The following is a 19,796-nucleotide window of genomic DNA, read 5'->3' as shown; positions in this document are numbered from 1 at the left end:
AGTCCTAAATATCTGCTTCAATGATGAGTTTGCACATAAAACAGCTTTAGTGTAAACTAGAGAAAATTATGTTTAGAATGAACACAAATTGTTGATTAGAAAAAGGGGCACCAGGACTTAATAGGTCTTTTTTCTTTTTTGTTGTTTCACTTAAAGAAAACTTATTTTGACACATGGTTATTTTGTTTTTCCTCAGTTTGATGTGTTGGAAGATGACTGATGTCAGCTGCTGATTTGTTTCCAGAAAGACTAATTAGACACATACTGAGATAGATTTTTTAAATTAACAGATTCTAATGGATCCTAATGGATCAATGGGGATTTTTTTCTGTGAATAGAAAACATGGCATGCCTTGCCCTGTAAACCCAGTCTTTGAAATGGAGTTTTTTAATAGAGAATCATTTCAAAGATATTTCTCAGACAGTTTGAGGGAGCAAGAGAAATGTGTGAATAGCTGTTTTCTGTTTTTATCTGATTTTCTTATCCTAAATCATAAATATGTTTACCTGACAGCAAGTCTTATGTATAAATACCAACAAATAAATACCAGTTCTTAGCAGTTTCATGTGTTGGTTTTAAATTTCAAAATATGTTGCAAGCAAATAAATTTTGGAACATTTGATGGGATGCAAAGATACTGAGCCAAAGTAATCCATGGGAGTTGGTTGTTCAGGCAGGTCAGTGGAGGCTTCTCAGTGTCAGACCTTGCAAACTTCTGTAAATATTCCCTGGAAAAGGAAACGTAGAAACTGTGATGCTAATTAAAAGATATGAGGAGCCATGGTAATGTTTCCTCCTGAATAATTTCTGTTCTTTCTGGAATGGCGTATTTGAATACAATGCAGCGCAGAATTTTTAATACTCTTTGTAATTACAAATGGCTTTTAACAGTATGAGCCAAAACATTAGAGCTTAAATGTTCTTTTAGAAGTCGTAAGCAGAAACAGTATCATTAAAGTAAAATCCATAATCTCTGATTTATGTGGATATGGAAAATTTGATGAAGATCATTTTTGGCTCTTGCATGGCTCAGCTCAGCATTGAGCAGCGTGCGTTCAAGCCTTTCTTTGTTACTTATTTTGTTTATCACTTCTTCCTTCAAGCTACATTGACAAGTTACTCTGAGAATGTGGAACGCACTAAATACGGAGGGGAGAGCAGCAAGGAACTTGGATCTGGGGGAAACCTGAAGCAGTGGCAATCCCAGAAATCCAGCATGGACTCCTGCCTGTACCGCGTGGATGAGAACATGTCAGCCTCCACCTACAGCCTCAACAAAATCCCCGAGAGGAACCTGGAGACCGTCCTGTCCCAGTCAGTGCAGTCAATTCCTCTGTACCTTATGCCACGGCCAAATTCAGTAGCAGGTAAGAAATTCATGTTTGTGCCTTTGGGTCAGAGCCAGACACAGCACACAGATGGCACAGCCCTTCTTGTGTTCCCTTATCCAAAAAGAAATCTCCTTCCTGGAGTCATCGTACTTAAGAATGACAAAAGTGGGGTTTTTGTTTGATTTATTGGTTCTAAATGAAAAATTCCTCTGTGGAAAACTGTTTCTGATAGTGTTTAATGGTTATTTCAGCAGTTTATTATCCCTTTCTTACAAAATTTTACAACAAGATTACAGGAGAATATGTTTAAAAAGAAAAAGCCAGATTTTTTACTGTCATTACAATGCAAATGTCTTGGGTTGAAGGTGCCATGACATCATAGCCATTTCTACTATTTCAAAGGGTTCATTGCAAGTAAAATAACCTGTTTCATGTTCTCTGAAGAGCTTAAGAGCTCTGGAGTTAAGAGAATGGTGGTACTTTCTGTCTGCAGAAGCTCTGCTCTGGGTCCCAGTGCTCCCACTGGACTGTGCCCCAAACATCTCACACCTCACAGCACTTGATGTTTGCTAGTGACTGATATTTTTTGGCATAAAATCAACATTAATTTCATTTAAATTCATGTTTGTTCTTTGAAACATTTCTAAATGATGTTGTGCCATACTTTATTGATGTCTTTTACCAGCCTGCTGAATGTTCCCCTGAAGCTGGTAACAGCAGGGCAGAAAAAAGAGATGGGATTAGAAATATTAAAGCTTTGCTGCAAAGCTGCTTGTCTGGAATTACTCCCTGTTCCTTTATTGCCCCATATTTTTTTCTTGCTGGGTAATTTCTCTGGAATAAAATGTGTTGTCTGTGTAGACATGTGGAGAAATCCATACTTTGGATTCTGAGTCCAGAAAACCCAGAGACAATTCTGAGAGATGCCCCAAAGAGCCTGGGATATTGTCTGTTAAATCAGCATCCCTTGGTGAACCAGGCTGCATTGCATAACTGGATTAGCTTTCCTTTTTAATCCAGCTTTGGCTGGTCACAGACCTAAAAGCAATGCAGAAATTAGATTTATAGATGGTGAAATATAAACCCAGAGCATGGAGGTGCAGCACAGACTGAAAATCTGAGATTTCAGACTAAAGGGAGGGGATAGAAAAGCTCAAAAACTCTGCTTCCATAGCCTGCTTGCTTTAGATGAATTCCTTATAAATGACACGGTGTAAACATCTTCCAAAGCAAACAGAGTAGGCTGAGCACCATAAATTTAAATACATGTGTGTTCATTTAATTGTCTTTGGAAGTTGTTGACTTGCTTGGTGCACTTAGAGGCAAATCCTGTTTCAAGAGGAAACTATCCAGTAAAGTTCAGGAACAACTTTTCCTTCTAGATGTTTATTTTTTGGTAGAGATTTTGCTGCCTTGAAGTTACTGTGTCAGCTAACACAGTTCATATCCCAGCTTAAATCATGGAAGTAAATATGATGAGAATTCAATATTTGGCTTAACATTTTATCATCAAATGATCACATAATAGCTCCTATATGCTCATGGCACCAGAAAATTATGGGGTTTAGGTAGTGGATTTATATGGGTGGTTTTCACCAAAGAGTTTAACCTCATTATCTTAACCTCATTATCTTTGTGCCTGAGTGATGAGAAAGGGAAACCAACTCTGTAGTTTCAGAGTTGATTTAAGTCTGTCTGCAAATGTGACATTGCTCAAAGAGTTAATGCTGAGCTGCCAATGTCCTTGCTGCAGTGACACACGTTGGGTAACCACTTGATAAACCAGATTAGTTGACTAATCCAACTGAAAATTAACCCACCAGGAAATAGATATAATAATTTTGAGCCTCAAGGTCATCAGTGTGGAGACAGTGTAGCTTGGAATCGGGCAAAACGTGCCTTTCTTTGTGGTATTCCGTGATATTCCACATTTTAAGGTAATCATGAATTCACAGCTTTGCTAAAACAGGTTCTTCTTCTCTTTTGTTTTTCAAATATAATTGAGTTTGTATACGTTCTGTTTTTTGGAAGCAAAGCATAGCAGCACTTACACCTTTTTTTTTTCCTCTTTTTTTTCCTTTTTAGTCGTGTTTTTTTTTTTTTTTTTAATATTCTGCCCAAAAATCTTCCAAAACAGCACAAAAATACCCATTTTTATAGCAGCCTACAAAGTACACTCTCTGAATGTATTGTGACACTGAGCAGTTTACAACTGGGTGCAGTTCTTACAACACATTCTTCCCTGTGAGGGGAGTTAGGCCTTGGCACAGGGTGCCCAGAGCAGCTGTGGCTGCCTCTGGATCCCTGGAAGAGTCCAGGGCTGGATTGCAGAGGGCTTGGAGCACCCTGGAATAGTGGAAGGTGTCTTTTTTTATTTGGGAGCACCAACAGGACACATGAGAAAAAGCACGAATGAGAACATGAAGCATGAGAAAAAGTCACCAAAACACTTTACTTCTTCCTAGGGGAAATGATACTCGGTTCACATCAGCTCTGTTGTCTCACAGTTCTTACATCTCCACGTATTTTTATTAAAAACGGAACAAATACCGTAACCAGAGCATGAGATCCAAGGGCCAGGCGTGATGTCCTCCTTTGCTTTCTCGTGGCAGCCACCAGCTCAGCCCACCTGGAGGATCTGGCTTACCTGGACGAGCAGAGGCACACTCCCCTGCGCACGTCGCTGCGGATGCCGCGCCAGAGCGTGGCCAGCGCCCGGGCACAGCAGGACCTCAGAGGTAGGAGCACAATGAGGCCCTCAGGGCTTCCCGTCCTTGGGGTGTCTGTGTGGGGAACTCCGTCCGTGTCCCTGTGAAAAACAGAATTTCAGAATGGTTTGGGTTGAAAAGGACCTTAAAGTTCATCCAGTGCCACTTTCCACTGTCCCAGGGTGCTCCAAGTCCGGTCCAACCTGGCCTTGGGCACTTCTAGGGATCCAGGGGCAGCCACAGCTTCTCTAGGAACCTCTGCCAGGGCCTGCCCACCCTCACAGGGAGCAATTCCTTCCTAATAGCTCATCCAACCCTGCCTTCTGTCCTGTCCCTTCAGGCCCTTGTCCAAAGTCCCTCTCCTGCTCTCTTGGAGCATCTTTGGACATTGAAAGGCTGCAATAAGCTCATCCCCTTCTCCAGGATGGATACCTCCAGCTCTCAGCTGGTCTCCTTGGGCTTAATAATTTGATTTGTAATTAAAAATAAGAAATTTTATGGACTACGACTGTTTTGTCTTATTTTTCAATCAAGGCCAGGGATTGCAGTTCCCCCTTGCATTCTGCAGTGTGCCAGTGGGGAAGGAGCCCAGTGCAGTGATGAGGCCACCAGCTCAGCCACTGCTTGTAGGGTTGCTCACAATGCCTGTATTCAGGCAGCTCTTTGAGTTCTAAAAAGCCTTTTGAAGAGGAAATTTTTGTGGTTCTTTGTGGCAAATTCCACAAACAAGACGTTAGCAATGAGAAGAGGAGCCAGGGCTGACATTTTGGTGTTTTGGTTATTATTCCCAATCAGCTCTAGCTCAATTTGCTCCATCTCCTTGGGATTTCAGCCCATCCTTCAACTTACATCCCTCTTTTAATCTGAGCTCAGTCTTCCACCACGTGCTGAAGCTGTCAGTGTGACAGTCCTGAGTCTGCAGCAGATCACCAGGCTGATGCTTCAGCCCCATCATTTTTAGTTGCACAGATGAGTAAGTGGCCAAGAAAGCTCATTTGGGATATTTTCAGGTTGTTTCTGTGCCATGAGACTGCTTTATTCTCTCCTGTGCATAGAACAGGGTTTCTTTTGGCCATACCTGAAACTTTCCTGTTCTCTAGGAATTTTTTTTGAGCCCACCATCTTAGGGTGAGGACTTGGGGAGCTGGAGGGCACAGGCTGGGTTTTCACCCAACATGCTCAATGTGGTACAGCCTGGCAGGACTTTGTGCCAAACACACAAGCCCCCCAAAGACAGAGTTTGTGAGCTTTGGATGGCAGTGTGCATTGAAATCCTGGCTGCTGAGGCAGTTCTGGAAGTGCATTAGCAGGCAGTAAGTGAAGGAAGCAAAGTTTGACAGACCAAATTTCCATATGTTCGGAGGCAGGAGCTTGCCAAGGCTGTGTAATTTGCAGTGATTGCATCCAAAACATTCAACTTTATTGTAGGAACAGAATCAAATTGTTTTCCAGACACACTTTAGAAACCCTTGTTGCACTGCATATTTTCCTTCTGCGTTTTGGGTTTTTTTCCCCCCTTTTTGTGACAGTTGCATGAGAATAGCAGCAGTGTTTCAATTTTTTTGTTTATTATCCTATCTGAGGTTCTGTGCTGTTTTTAAAAAGAGAGGGAGAAGAAGATGTGAAAAAGCAAACCATCACTATTTGGAAACACTTTCATGTCATTGCATATGCAAGGGGGGTGCTCTTCCCTGAAATGCTGCATTTTGCAGCTATTGCTGTGAAATTGTATCAATCTGGGCTGTTACAAACTGCAGCTCTTTGTTCCAGCTGGAAATCCTAAACTTGTGTTTAATTTTAATATCCCTAGTCTTGGCACTGGGCTGAAATAGTGAAGACATTTGTGGCCCTGTGCTGGGGGACACGTTACAGCCCACTGTCTGTTCCCAGGGTTCCAAAATCCCAGAGAGAGAGACTAAATGGGAGATTGTCTCTGCTATTTTTTGTTAAATCAATTATTTTAAGCAGGGGAGCAATAGAGGAGTCCCAGCACTGAGTGTGATAAGGATTCTTCCCAGTGACAGCTTTTTAATAGGATGGGGAAGGCAATTTTTGCTTTCCCTGTTTTCATCCCTGGGGATTTGAGGCTTTTCAGGTTGCTGTAACCCAAGGCACAAGCTGAGGGCTGTGATGTACCAGGGGTTTTCTTCTCCAGAAAGTAAATGTCAGCAGACATATATTAAGAATTATTATTATATTAAGAATACTAAACTATACTAAAGAATGTTAAAGAATACAGAAAGAATACTGATAGAAGGTTAAAAGATACTAATAAAAAACTTGTGACTCTTTCCAGATCCTCAACACAGCTTGGCTGTGATTGGCTAATAAATAAAAACAATTCACATGAATCCAGTAAAACAACCACCTGTTGGATAAACAATCTTCAAACCACATTCTAAAGCAGCACAACAGAGGAGAAGCAGATGAGATAATATTGTTTTCTTTTTCTCTGAGGCTTCTCAGCTTCCCAGGAGAGAAATCCTGGCAAAGGGATTTTTCCAGAAAATATGACAGGCTGTCTTGGTTTGGAAAGCCAGGAGTCTGCTAAGGAAGGCAGAAGCCTCCCCTGAAATGGAGAATGTAAACCCTCCCCACCCCTCCAAATTGCTATAAATTTTAAATTAGGGGTTCTCAGGCAAAAAGATGGGAGCAGGAAATAACAGTTCTTTAATAGGGAAATTTAATAGGGGAATGCTTGGCTCCTCCCTCTGGGTTATATCCGGGTAGCAATGCTTGGCTCCTCCCTCTGGATTATATCCGGGTAGCAATGCTTGGCTCCTCCCTCTGGATTATATCTGGGTAGCAATGCTTGGCTCCTCCCTCTGGATTATATCCAGGTAGAAATGCTTGGCTCCTCCCTCTGGGTTATATCTGGGTAGGAATGCTTGGCTCCTCCTGGGTAGCAATGCTTGGCTCCTCCCTCTGGATTATATCTAGGTAGCAATGCTTGGCTCCTCCCTCTGGATTATATCCGGGTAGGAGTGCTTGGCTCCTCCCCCTGGGTTATATCTGGGTAGCAATGCTTGGCTCCTCCCTCTGGATTATATCTGGGTAGGAATGCTTGGCTCCTCCTGGGTAGGAATGTTTGGCTCCTCCCTCTGGATTATATATGGGTAGGAGTGCTTGGCTCCTCCCTCTGGGTTATATCTGGGTAGGAATGCTTGGCTCCTCCCTCTGGGTTATATCTGGGTAGGAATGCTTGGCTCCTCCCTCTGGGTTATATCTGGGTAGGAATGCTTGGCTCCTCCCTCTGGGTTATATCCGGGTAGCAACGCTTGGCTCCTCCCTCTGGGTTATATCCGGGTAGGAACGCTTGGCTCCTCCCTCTGGATTATATCCGGGTAGGAATGTTTGGCTCCTCCTGGGTAGCAATGCTTGGCTCCTCCCTCTGGGTTATATCCGGGTAGGAATGTTTGGCTCCTCCCTCTGGGTTATATCTGGGTAGGAATGTTTGGCTCCTCCCTCTGGATTATATCTGGGTAGCAATGCTTGGCTCCTCCCTCTGGGTTATATCTGGGTAGGAATGCTTGGCTCCTCCCCCTGGGTTATATCTGGGTAGCAACGCTTGGCTCCTCCCCCTGGGTTATATCCGGGTAGCAATACTTGGCTCCTCCCTCTGGGTTATATCCAGGTAGGAATGCTTGGCTCCTCCTGGGTAGCAATGCTTGGCTCCTCCCTCTGGATTATATCCGGGTAGGAATGCTTGGCTCCTCCCTCTGGATTATATCTGGGTAGGAATGCTCGGCTCCTCCTTCTGGGCGGAGCATCTCACAATGGAATATTATCATTCTATCAGTCATGCAGTGACATTCAATAGCTGTTATCAGCAATGCCCCCTCCCGAGGGAGGTGTGAATGTGGTCACTTAAAGAGAGAGATAAAGCAAACAGCCCGCTTGACCAATCTGCCATACAGATGGTAATGGAAACCAGCTTGCATTGCAATCTTCAGCACAGGTGTGAACGTGGATGTTCTTCCCTTGTCTCCCTTTCCAGTGCGCTTCGCGCCCTACAGACCCCCCGACATCTCGCTGAAGCCGCTGCTGTTCGAGGTGCCCAGCATCACCACGGAGTCGGTGTTCGTGGGCCGGGACTGGGTGTTCCACGAGATCGACGCGCAGCTGCAGAGCTCCAACGCCAGCGTCAACCGCGGCGTGGTCATCGTCGGCAACATCGGCTTCGGCAAAACCGCCATCATCTCCAGGCTGGTGGCGCTCAGCTGCCACGGAACCAGGATGAGGCAGATTGCTTCAGATAGCCCCCACGCCTCTCCAAAACGTAAGGACGGTGTGGTCTCAAAAACTCAGAGTTTTTATGGCAGCTTTTAGAGTTGGCTTGGCTGAAATAATCCCGTTTCTCTTCAGGCCCAAGGAATCAGTTTAGTCTTTGTTGTCAGGCAAAGGAAGGACCTTTGAGAGTGTGTCATAGAAGCCCTGAATGGTTTGGGTTGGTAAGGACTTTAATGATTATGTTATTCCAACCCTGTGCTACACCTTCTACTATTCCAGGTTGCTCCAAGCCTCATCCAACCTTGGATCCTTCCAGAGATGGGGCAGCCACAGCTTCCCTGGGCAACCTGTGCCAGGGCCTCCCCACCCTCACAGGGAACAGTTTCTTCCTAATCTAAATTCTTCCTAATCTAAATCTACCTTCCTTCAGCTTGAGGCCATTCCCTCTTGTCCTGTCCCTCCATGCCCTTGTTTAAAGTCCTTCAGCTCTCTTGGAGTCCCTCTAGGTACTGATACAGGCAGCTTTTATACTGCTCCTGTTCCAGAGCTGCTTTTTGAAGAGTCACAATAGTCTGTCTCTGACTTGTCTGGCTTAAAAACATCACAGACTTTCTCTGGCTGGGACGCCTCCAATTTTAGAATCATAAAATCACAGAATGATTTGGGTTTGAAGGGACCTTTAAAGGTCACGTAGTCCAATCCCCCTGCTCATGACATCTCCAGCCAGATCAGGCAGTTAGTATTCTATGATTACAAATCCATGCCAATGCATTCTTCTTCCCATACAGATTGTTTATCTCCTTGAACCATGGTGCAAATATTTCATGCAGGTCAAAAGCCCCTCAGGACCCAAGATTGCTCTGCCTCCTCTGGTCCCATCCAATTCCCATCACTGCACACTGGCAGGTTTGCAGGTAGAGATGACAGCATTTTAAAATCACTCAGCTTGCAGTGAGTGAGTAAGACAAGACTAAAAATACAGAGTTAGGTACCTGAAGGTATCTTTAAGGATGTAGGTCACTGTATCTCAGTGAAGCTGTAGTTAAATCTGTTTACTGGAAATGCTGTGCTCTTGCCCTATCAGAAGAGCAGAAATGTCACTGGGATTGGCATGTTGAGCAGTGTCACTTGTCAGAGCTAAATAAACAATGTGTAGTGAAAGGCAGGGCCTGTTTCTGTATTTTACCTGCAGCTCTGCAGTGTTTAAAGCTAAATTATTCCTCAGTGTTAGTTATTAGGATGGAAACCTTCAGAATCAGTAATTAATTAGACTTGATTTCCTAAAGAGATCACAAGTCTAGCCATAGAAGATCATTATTCTGCAAGATCCTTGTGGATCCCTTCCAATTCAGGATATTCTATGATTCATCTCTGATTTTGTGATAAATTTCTTTGTCATTTCTTTTTCCACACACTGAAAAAAAAACCTGTTATGCTTATTAAATCTATGCTGATTAATACGTGCTGATCAGGTGGTCTGACTCTGCTATGGCAGTTGTGCAATCAGCTAATTAAACTGGCTTCAATGCAGCCTCATACTTCTAACTCCTCTCTCAGAAAATTAATACAGGTGACAGTGGCGTTATGCTTAGAATCAAGAAAGTGCCTCATTCTAACACATTCAGGGTTTAATTATGGAGGCAGCAGTCGTTCTCCTCTGTTGTTTGCCATTAAATGGGTCATTGTTTGCATGATTATTTCCAGTCAAGCTCAGGGATGCACTGCAGCAATCCAGTCAGGAGAATCCTCTGCCAGCACAGACTGCACTTCAGAGTGGTGTTGTTCTTAAAATAATCAATAATTAGACATCACCAAGTGCTGCATGTTATGGTGCCGTTCAAAAACCCTCTGTATGACTACTTTGAAATGAAAATAAAAATAGTTTGGGAATGTTATCCACAAAAGCCAGGTGGATGAGCTTCCGTAGCAATGTGCTGGTAAAGCCAATTTCTGCTTTACCAGGCAAAAGAAGCAGCTAAAATGCACTAGAACACAGTTAAACTTGCCAGAGATGATTCCAGCATAATTTATTATTTGCTTGTGAGCCTTTTCCAGGTCCTTGTGCTGCTCCTGCTCCTCTCCCCCTGATTAAATTAATGGGCTTCAGATGGCTGTATTAGCTGGGGCTCCTCGTTTATTTATGTTAGAAAATAGGCCTGTAATTCAGAAAAATTGGCTGTCTGTGCTGAAGAAGGACTTGGAACCAAATTAACCAGTGATTGTTCATAACAAGGGAAGGTCTGCTGGCAGAAGTGGAGAGCAGGAGAGCTCTGCACTCAAATCCACCAAACCTGAAGGCAGAGCCTGCCAGAGGGCCCAGTTCACTCCATTATTGTCATTATTTAGAAGTCAATGAAATTACAGTGGGGAAGATGAATAAGACAAACTCAAGGCTTTTTCTTAGTGGTCATTTTCTGCTTCCAAAAGAAGTTTTTCAGAAGCCTCTGGCCTGGAAATCCCTGAATTCCCAACCAGAGTATTTGTGGGGGAAGTATTTTTAACCTAGAAAACAGCAGCTGCCTAGTTTTTTATAATGTCAGTGCTTGTCCTAACCTCTTTCCTTGGGCAGATGTGGATGCCAACCGGGAGCTGCCCTTGGCACAGCCGCCCTCTGCCCACGCATCCATCGCCAGCGGGAGCTGCCCGGGGACGCCCGAGATGCGGCGGCGCCAGGAGGAGGCCATGAGGAGATTGGCCTCACAGGTATGGCACCTGCTGGGGCTGGGGGCTTCTGGGGAAAAGGGCCGTGAGGAGATTGGCCTCACAGGTATGGCATCTGTTTGGGGCTGGGGGTTCTGGGGAAAAGGGCTGTGAGGAGATTGGCCTCACAGGTATGGCACCTGCTGGGGCTGGGGGCTTCTGGGGAAAAGGGCCGTGAGGAGATTGGCCTCACAGGTATGGCATCTGTTTGAGGCTGGGGGCTCCTGGGGGCTCCTGGGGAAAAGGGCCGTGAGGAGATTGGCCTCACAGGTATGGCACCTGCTTGGGGCTCCTGGGGAAAAGGGCTGTGAGGAGATTGGCCTCACAGGTACGGCACCTGCTTGGGGCTGGGGGCTCCTGGGGAATAAAGCTATGGGGAGATTGGCCTCACAGGTATGGCACTGCCTACTGGGGCTGGGGGCTCCTGGGGAATAGAGCTATGGGGAGATTGGCCTCACAGGTACGGCATCTGTTTGGGGCTGGGGGTTCTGGGGAAAAGGGCCGTGAGGAGATTGGCTTCACAGGTATGGCACCTGTTTGGGGCTGGGGGCTCCTGGGGAAAAGGGCCGTGAGGAGATTGGCCTCACAGGTACGGCACCTGTTTGGGGCTGGGGGCTTCTGGGGAAAAGGGCCATGAGGAGATTGGCCTCTCAGGTACAGCACTGCCTGCTGGGGCTGGGGGCTCCTGGGGGCTCCTGGGGAAAAGGGCCATGAGGAGATTGGCCTCACAGGTATGGCACTGCCTGCTGGGGCTGGGGGCTCTGGGGAAAAGGGCCGTGAGGAGATTGGCCTCACAGGTATGGCATCTGTTTGAGGCTGGGGGCTCCTGGGGAAAAGGGCCATGAGGAGATTGGCCTCACAGGTATGGCACTGCCTGTTGGGGCTGGGGGCTCCTGGGGAAAAGGGCCATGGGGAGATTGGCCTCACAGGTATGGCATGCTTGGGGCTGGGCGCTCCTGGGGAAAAGGGCCGTGAGGAGATTGGCCTCACAGGTATGGCACTGCCTGCTGGGGCTGGGGGCTCCTGGGGAAAAGGGCCATGGGGAGATTGGCTTCCTGCTCAGGGCTGGGGACTCCTGGGGAAAGGGCCATGCAGAGATTGGCCTTGTAGGTATGGCACCCTCTTGGGGCTGGGGACTCCTGGGGAAAAGCTCTAGGGGCTCCTTGGGGAAAGGGCCATGCGGAGATTGGCCTCAGAGGCACGGCACTGCCCTACCTGGGGCTGGGGGCTCCTGGGGAAATGGGCAGCTTTAGTCCTTGGAACTTCTCAAGCCACTCCTTGGAACTTCTCCCTCTTGACGTCACTTAGAAAAATGCCTGCGTTCAAGTGCTCACTTGGGGAGCCTCGAGGGAGAGAGACTTCTGGAAGAGGTTTTAGTACCCAGGAAAGTTATTTCTCTAAAATGAAACTCCCTCTAGATCAAATGCACTTCCCTGTTACTCTGAGGGTTTGTCTTTCACAGCCTACTTTCTCATTGCAAATGTTAGGATATGACACAATTATTGAAATAATTGTGGTTTTTCTGCAGCACTGAGAACAATATTTCCCAGTGTTTGAGCAGTGTTTTGTTTGAAAAGGGCAGGTACTGTACTTGGGGAAGGCACAAGCTGAGTGTTAATGCTGTGTGTGCGCTTGGGAATTTTTTGGAAAATTCTCCAAAGTAGACCATAGCCTTTGGAACAATATACAAGTTACTGGCTGTTTTTGGCAGGAATGGTTTGTGTGGAACATATGGAACACTGTCACTTATGTACATAAGATTTACAGCTTGAATTTTATTGTATTACTGAGATTTAACCCTAATTCTGTGGAGATGGGACGGTGCCATTCTATTGCTTTGAAACCCAAGGAGTTTGTTCTTGCTCTTCTCCACCTTTTGGGAGGATGGGAGCAGGTAATGCTTTCCTGTCACCTGCTCCCACTTCAGAGAGGAAAACAGCAAGAAAAGTCTCTGTTTGAAGTTATTACCAGGACGTGTTTTGTTTGGCTTTTTGTGCCAGATACTGTCTTGTCCTGTCTGCTTTCCTGCTGCACTCAGATAGCCAGGCAGGTAGCGTGTGCAGCATAAATAAATACTAAGATTTGATACTCTCCTCTTCCACACGGAGTTCTTGAAAGGAATGCAATGCCCAGGTCTGGTTTTGTTCAGGCTGCATTAGTCATTGTATTCCTTGCAAATCTGAAGCTCTGCAGACTACCAGAAAGGGCAGTAAAGTGTGCTATCTCTGCTTAAAATACCTCATCTATCACTTCCCCTGAGTGCTTAAGTCATCCTGCTGGGTATGTAATTGATAAATGGATGCTGGTTTAGCTTGTTTCCTCTTGGAAAAGGTAAAGAATATGGCTCTTTCAAACACTGTGTCACATCCACGGCATAGATTGCTCACTGAAGATTTTTTTGCGTCTCTGATCACTCAAGAAAGAGCTAAAAACAATCCTTGCAGCCAAAATTAATGTAAAAATAGGTTGCTGTACCTTGGCTGCAGACTCTTTAGGAAGGGTTTTAAGGTCCTTTGGTCTGTCTGGATGGAAAAGTGTTTCTTGGATGTGTGTGTTTTATAGTTGTGTTTACACTGAAGTCAGAACTGAAGCACAGAAGAAAGTGTTGACAGTGATGGACAGCCACAATTGTCAGGGTTATTTTAGGAGCTGGATGAACCATATGTGAGGAGCTGGAGAAAGCTGTGTGCAGATGTTCCACCTCTGCCTGCACTGAGCAGAGCAGAATGTTCTCAGATTGGGCTGAGGTCCCTGTGCTGGAGAAATGCAGATCATTACAAAAGCAGATTAATAATATGCAAACAGTCTTAGGTAATGGCTGGTACAGGCTCCAGAATGCTGGTGGGAAGCTCGTTGTCCTCTCACCCACTCCCCTTCCCTCTGAAAATGTCACTTATCCCAATATTCAGAAGTTGTGTATCTGTGATGACAGAAATGAAAGGTGAGCAAACAGTTGCTTTTCCTCCTCTGGATTACTCAGGGTTGTACTTTTATGCCTGGTTTTTATACAGTGAATTCTTGGGGGCAAAGTTTGCATTTAGCTCTTAATGTCAGAGATGAACAAATCATTAATTTTAGAACTAAGTAACTGCTGACTGGCAAGCAGGAGCTCGACTTGGTCCTGCCATGCTGACCTTTCCTTTTCCCTGAAGGTTTATCCTTTACTCACAGAGGATTTTTAATGGACTGGCTACCCAGTTTTAACTAACCCATTGAACAGCTTTATTCTTTGGGTTTCTGGATGCTGTGTGGTAGCAGCACTTTAACAAATGGCCCTGAAACCCAGCTCAGCTACACTAATGGGTTGTACCCCGTGCAGAGCAGCTGGTGGAGGAGCTGCACATCCATTGCATTAGTTCATTTTTCTGATGCTGAGCACAGCTGATGGCTCCAGAGGCTCTGCTCCCCATCCTCCCAGCCATATCCAAAGCATCACTAACATTGCTGCAGGCATATAAAAACAGAGTGCTCCTACCCTGCACAGAGGTGAAGGGATTCATTGCTGCTGAGCCTTGATGCCCTGGGCCACCAATGAGTTTCAGAAAGCATTTACCAGCATACTCAGCTATGTAAAGGTAATGAACATTCCCAATAAACTGGGTCACACGTGCCACGTACTGGGTCACAGTCACATGCAGTGCTAATGGGCATTTCCATTTTCCCAGCCAGCATTGTGCCTGGCATGTGGCATAGTGGCAGGTCAAAGTGCTACACTGCATTTATTTGAAGCTGTTTTGTATGGGTCAAAAAAAAAAAAAACCTTGTTGAAGGTTAAAATACAATGCTGAAGCTCTTTAAGAGTGGGGTGCTGCTGTGAGCTCAGGGGTCTGGAAGGTTGGTCCAAGGGGGATTGGCTGCTCTTGCACGGCACACTTCCAAAAGGAAGCCAAGACAAACCACAGAGGAGGTGTGATGGCAAATTCTGGCTCAGGTTGCATTTTCTAAAAACGTCATTCTGCCTTGTTTGAACCTGTTTGGGGTGAGTCCCATCCACGCCAGCCCCTTGCCATCCTGGAGGCTCTTGCACTTCTCACATTCACCTGGTCTCATTCCCAAGGGTGGAACAGGATTGGGAACCTTGAAAAGTTTTACAGTGTGAGAAAACTGCTTCCCACCCAGCTCCATGTAAGTGAGGAGCCTGATTCTCAGCTCCATCTCCAGCACCAGGCTCCACTCACAGCGCTGGCTTTTGGCAGCCTCTCTGTGATTTCAGAGAAAATGTCACAGAGAATAAATAACATCAAGATGAAATTCTGGCTCAGGTTGCATTTTCTAAGAACGTCATTCTGCCTTTGATTTGGTTGGCTTCCCAGAATCTTCCTTTGCTTACTGCTTTAGCTTCAGATCCACCCATTAAGCATTATGTTTATCCTACTGGTTATAAGGCTTAGTTGATACACCCATAAATCAAGCACAGAGAATCACAGAATGCTAAGGTTTGAAAAGACCTCTTAAGGTCATCAAGTCCAACTGTAATGCATGAGAAGTGGCTGAAATTAATTGGGTGGTAATTGCATGTGTGTCCCAAAATCTGATGGTGATGATGATTATGGGTGACCCTTTTTCCATGACATGACTCTTCAGATTCCTGGAAGAAATTTATTGGCCTTTCATTAAAAGAGATTCTTTTTGTGTCTACACACAAATTGCATAGGAAATCAGAGTAATTTCTGTTAGTGGAACCTGATATCAAGGAATGGCAACTTGAATGCGCAAGTTATAATCCCCAAATAAATAGGATTGATGAAAAGAAATCATTACCTCTGTAATTACTTAACACAGTGCTGTTCTCTAAGGGAATTCATTATATTTTAACTGTCTGGTAGGAAAAATTCTGTAAGGAATTTGGAGGTATCCATTAAAACTTAAATACATGTATTAGAGCTTGATGCTTGAAATAACAGCCCGGCTTTCTCATCGCTGCGTGTGTCACACCTCGTTTTGACTGGGAAAGGAAATCACTGCATTATATCCCATGGGTAATTTCATATTGAAAATCAGAAGCCAGTGCTGAACCAGCAGTGGGTGAGGACCCCACAGCCTGATGTGTTCATTCCTTGGTACCCTCCTTCTCTGCCCTGGCCACCCTGGAGCCTCCTGCAATCCAAGGGACAGGTTTGGCAGGTGGAGAGACAGAAAACCTTCATCATGTCCAAAGCCATGGGCACATTTCATCCCAGCTGCCCTGAGCTCCAGAGGAGCTTTTCCTTTTCACAGTGTTCTCAGCTATATTGTCCTTCCCAAGTTCAAAAATGCAATTTATTTTGCAACATTCTGTGCTACGGTGCTCCAGGGCAGTGGCGGTTTTGGTACAGAACTGCTCCCACCTGCCTTGCTGGGATATTTTTGGATACTCAGTGATATTTGAAAAGAAAACCCAGTCCAGAATGGGAGCTGGAGAAAAGCTTTGTGCCCTGGCAGAGGCTCATTCCAAATGGGCAGGCAGTGCCTGAGGCTGGAGGCAGCGAGGGAGCAGGAGAAGCTGGGCTGGAGTGGTGCCAGAGCAGCTTCCCAGGGGATTCACAAACAGACACAGATTTTTGAGGACCTTTTTTATATTGCAAAAGAAAACAACAGAGTTGGCAGCATGGCCTGAGAAGATATCACTGGTTTTCTGCTTATTTTAATAAGTGGGCAGAATGTAGCAGAGTTCTAGCAGGGTTTGCTGAGCTGGAAAAGTCAGAGGAAAGCTGGAAAAAGGATAACTTTTTTTTTCTTTTTTTTTAAATTGAATTAATTTTTTTAATGAAGTGTGGGATCACAATGAGTAAAGCACAGTGAGCTGCCATCGCCCCCGCCTCAGGGGAATCTGTGCCCGCGGTGTTGCCTCACTGTGATGGACTCAGGGAGTGCTGTCTGTCCATTTCCACAGAGCTTGACATGTGAAAACAAAGCAAAGAGAGAATAAGTTCAAGAAAACAATCACAAGTTTTTACTGGCACCTAGTTCTTAAACAGAACTCAGCACAGAATAAGCTCAGCACAGCACTTCAGAGATGTCAGCCGCTGTCACTGTCTGTCTCTGCAAGCAGCTACGGCTTAATTTCATTTATTCATCAAGTGGGAGGTCCAGTCATTTTTCAGGATCAGTGCCTGTTTTTACCAACTGATTTGTCTGGATTCTTGTCATAGGTAGTTAACACTCATTGCTCTTAAAGACTTCACCTGTCAGACCAGCTCAAACTCACGAGAGCAAAAACCGCTGCTTTTTCCAGCTTGTCCCCAGCGTGGCTCTGACGAAGACGCGGGATTTTTCATTCTTCTCTCTTTGCTAGGTCGTAGCTTACCACTACTGCCAGGCCGACAACGCCTACACCTGCCTGGTGCCCGAGTTTGTGCACAACGTGGCCGCGCTGCTGTGCCGCTCGCCGCAGTTCGTGGCCTACCGGGAGCAGCTGCTGCGCGAGCCGCACCTGCAGAGCCTGCTCAGCCTCCGCTCCTGCGTGCAGGACCCCATGGCCTCCTTCCGCAGGGGCGTCCTGGAGCCCCTGGAGAGCCTGCACAAAGGTACTGCTGCTCCTTGTCTCGTGTTGTGTCCGGTTTATCTCGGCTGTTTGAGGGGCCTGAAAAGGCCCGGGGTGGCCTTGGGGCAGCCCGCGTATCGAAGGACGAGAAGAGGCTTCAGTTCTTCTTTCGGTTTTTATGTTTATTAATTGTTTATCTAAAAGATGTTCTTTCAGCCGAACAAAGATCTGCTCAGCAGCCAGCCATGGGCACACTGTGCTGCCCTCCGGGGCAGCCACCTATCTTTATACCCTTTGTTACGTGTACAATATTTATCATTTTTCCCCAATACCATCTATTCTTATAACTCGGTGTACTCTCAGTAATAACCAATCCAAAGGTGCCACCGTGGCCAAAGAAGATGGAGGAGAAGAGGAAGAAGAAGGAGGGCAGGACACACCCCAATTCCTCCATCTTACTCCTCTAAACCCCCCTGTACATAAATCCTAAACCCTGTTTCTCACCCTCTAATTAGCTGATCTTTTCACCCTTCACCCCGGTGAGGCCCTCTTATCTTCATAAAGGTGTCGTCTCCCGTGTAGGGTCAAAGTCCAGCCACCAGACACTTCTGGCAACATTCCAGGGCTCCCGGGCCCCCCAAGGGTGGTCTCGGGGGCCCGGCATCCCAGGACTGAGATCTTGAGATCCGACAGTGTTGTGTTGGGAATTTAGCTGCTAGGAAATGGAAAAGTACAACATGGCTAATTCCAAGTCCTGCACCTGTGTAGACAGCATGTCCTTGGGCCTAGCTGTGGTAGGATAACAAACAGTGAAAGAGAGATGAGAAAAGAGAGATGTAACCCCTAAGGAATGAGGAAGAGTTGATGGTATAGTTTAACCAATAGATTGCTTAGCTTACAGAATATTCATAAGCTTATTATTTACTGTATAAGTGTCTGATGCTCTCTTCAATAAACGGAATTTGCTTATCACTCATATTGAGTGTCTGAGTCTCCCCTCACCGACAAATGGCTCGACCCCGGCAAAGGTCTCATTCTGCGACAGGGTCCCAGCCTCCCGTGAGCCTGTTTTTATTGTGGTTTTTAAAATGATGCTAAATTGGGTTATGGGTGTTTGGATTGATCTGTCGGCATCGCTTCTGGAGCTGAAGGGAAGAGGTGGGAGCTGGTGAAGCTGGGAAGACTGAGAATCATGGAGTGGTTTGGGTTGGAAGGGACCTTAAAGCTCATCCCACTCCACCCCCAGCCATGGGCAGGGACACCTTCCACTGTCCCAGGCTGCTCCAAGCCCCATCCAGCCTGGCCTTGGGCACTTCCAAGGACCCAGGGGCAGCCACAGCTTCTCTGGGCACCTGTGCCAGGGCCTCCTCACCCTCACAGGAAGGAATTTTTTCCCTATATCCCATTTGGCCTTCCCTTTTCATGCTTCTTTCACTTCCCAAACCTGTCCTTGCAGTTCTCAAGGTGAAAACAAGCAACCAGTTCCATTCACAGCACTGCTAACAGGAAAAAGTTCTAATTTATTTGTGTAGGGGTGACTTTTTTTTCCCTTTCCCTGTCACTATTTAGTGGGTTTTGGAGAATCTGAAGCTTTCACCAAAGGACTGGCATCAAAAAGTCCATAGACACCATGTGTAAAGCTTCTGGGGGAGCTGGTGACAAGCCTTATTCTGATAACAGAGCTTTTTCTAATACAGCATTGATTTTGTCTTCTTTTCTTTCTCCCCTCTGCAAGTTATAAGTAATTCATTGTGACAGTCACTAAATATAAGATCTTTGCTCGTTGCCATGAAAACTGTCAGAGCATTGCAGAGTTCAAGACTGTTGTCCTGCAGAATCATGTTTATTGCTGTGCCTGTGCTGCATCTTGGCTGCAAAAATAGTTCAGTTAATTTTGTTACCACCCTACACACTACAGTGTAAGATCCAACATGAAGGAGATGCAGCTTCTGGCAGATTCAAAGCCCTGATGTTCAAATCAGCTCTTCAAAGCTGTGTCCAAGCTCTGAGCAGCAGCAGCTGGGTCCAGCCTGCCCTGTTCCACCAGGCACAAAGCATGTGTAGAGCCAGCACAGCATGGCAGTGGCTGGTTTTCCTGGCATGGGGAAATGTCACTGTGGAAGGAGCGTGGTTGCTTTTTCCTGTCATCACTCTTGGCAAAAAGAAAAAGAAAAAGGATACATTTAGGAACTGCTGCTCTAGAGGAAAATAATTCTTGGTTATTACAGTGGCTCCTTGGGAGATGTTTCTGCTCTTGATTTCAGAGTGTTTTGGAGGATTCTTATTTTTCTTGTCAAGGAGGTTGACCCCCATCTGCCCTAAATTCTGACCTGTAGTACATGTGAATAGCATATGCCACCAAT

The 19,796-nt window shown here is 45.8% G+C and overlaps 1 protein-coding gene across 11 annotated transcripts in view; it reads left to right on the top strand.

Moving 5' to 3' along the window:
• The window catches only part of TANC2 (tetratricopeptide repeat, ankyrin repeat and coiled-coil containing 2), a 151,229-nt gene that overhangs the window by 90,568 nt on the left and 40,865 nt on the right, over window positions 1-19,796 (top strand). For all 11 annotated transcript variants that reach the window (XM_074557737.1, XM_074557742.1, XM_074557740.1 and 8 more), the window contains 5 exons: window positions 1,105-1,368; window positions 3,945-4,070; window positions 8,038-8,319; window positions 10,840-10,973; window positions 17,245-17,476. In XM_074557737.1, the coding sequence (XP_074413838.1) occupies window positions 1,105-1,368; window positions 3,945-4,070; window positions 8,038-8,319; window positions 10,840-10,973; window positions 17,245-17,476 (1,038 nt within the window). The remainder of the gene's footprint in view (window positions 1-1,104; window positions 1,369-3,944; window positions 4,071-8,037; window positions 8,320-10,839; window positions 10,974-17,244; window positions 17,477-19,796) is intronic.

This window comes from Zonotrichia albicollis, chromosome 23 (assembly GCF_047830755.1).
Source record: "Zonotrichia albicollis isolate bZonAlb1 chromosome 23, bZonAlb1.hap1, whole genome shotgun sequence".
In the NCBI taxonomy this organism is placed as follows: Eukaryota; Metazoa; Chordata; class Aves; order Passeriformes; family Passerellidae; genus Zonotrichia; species Zonotrichia albicollis.
This window is presented reverse-complemented; position numbering and strand designations above follow the sequence as displayed.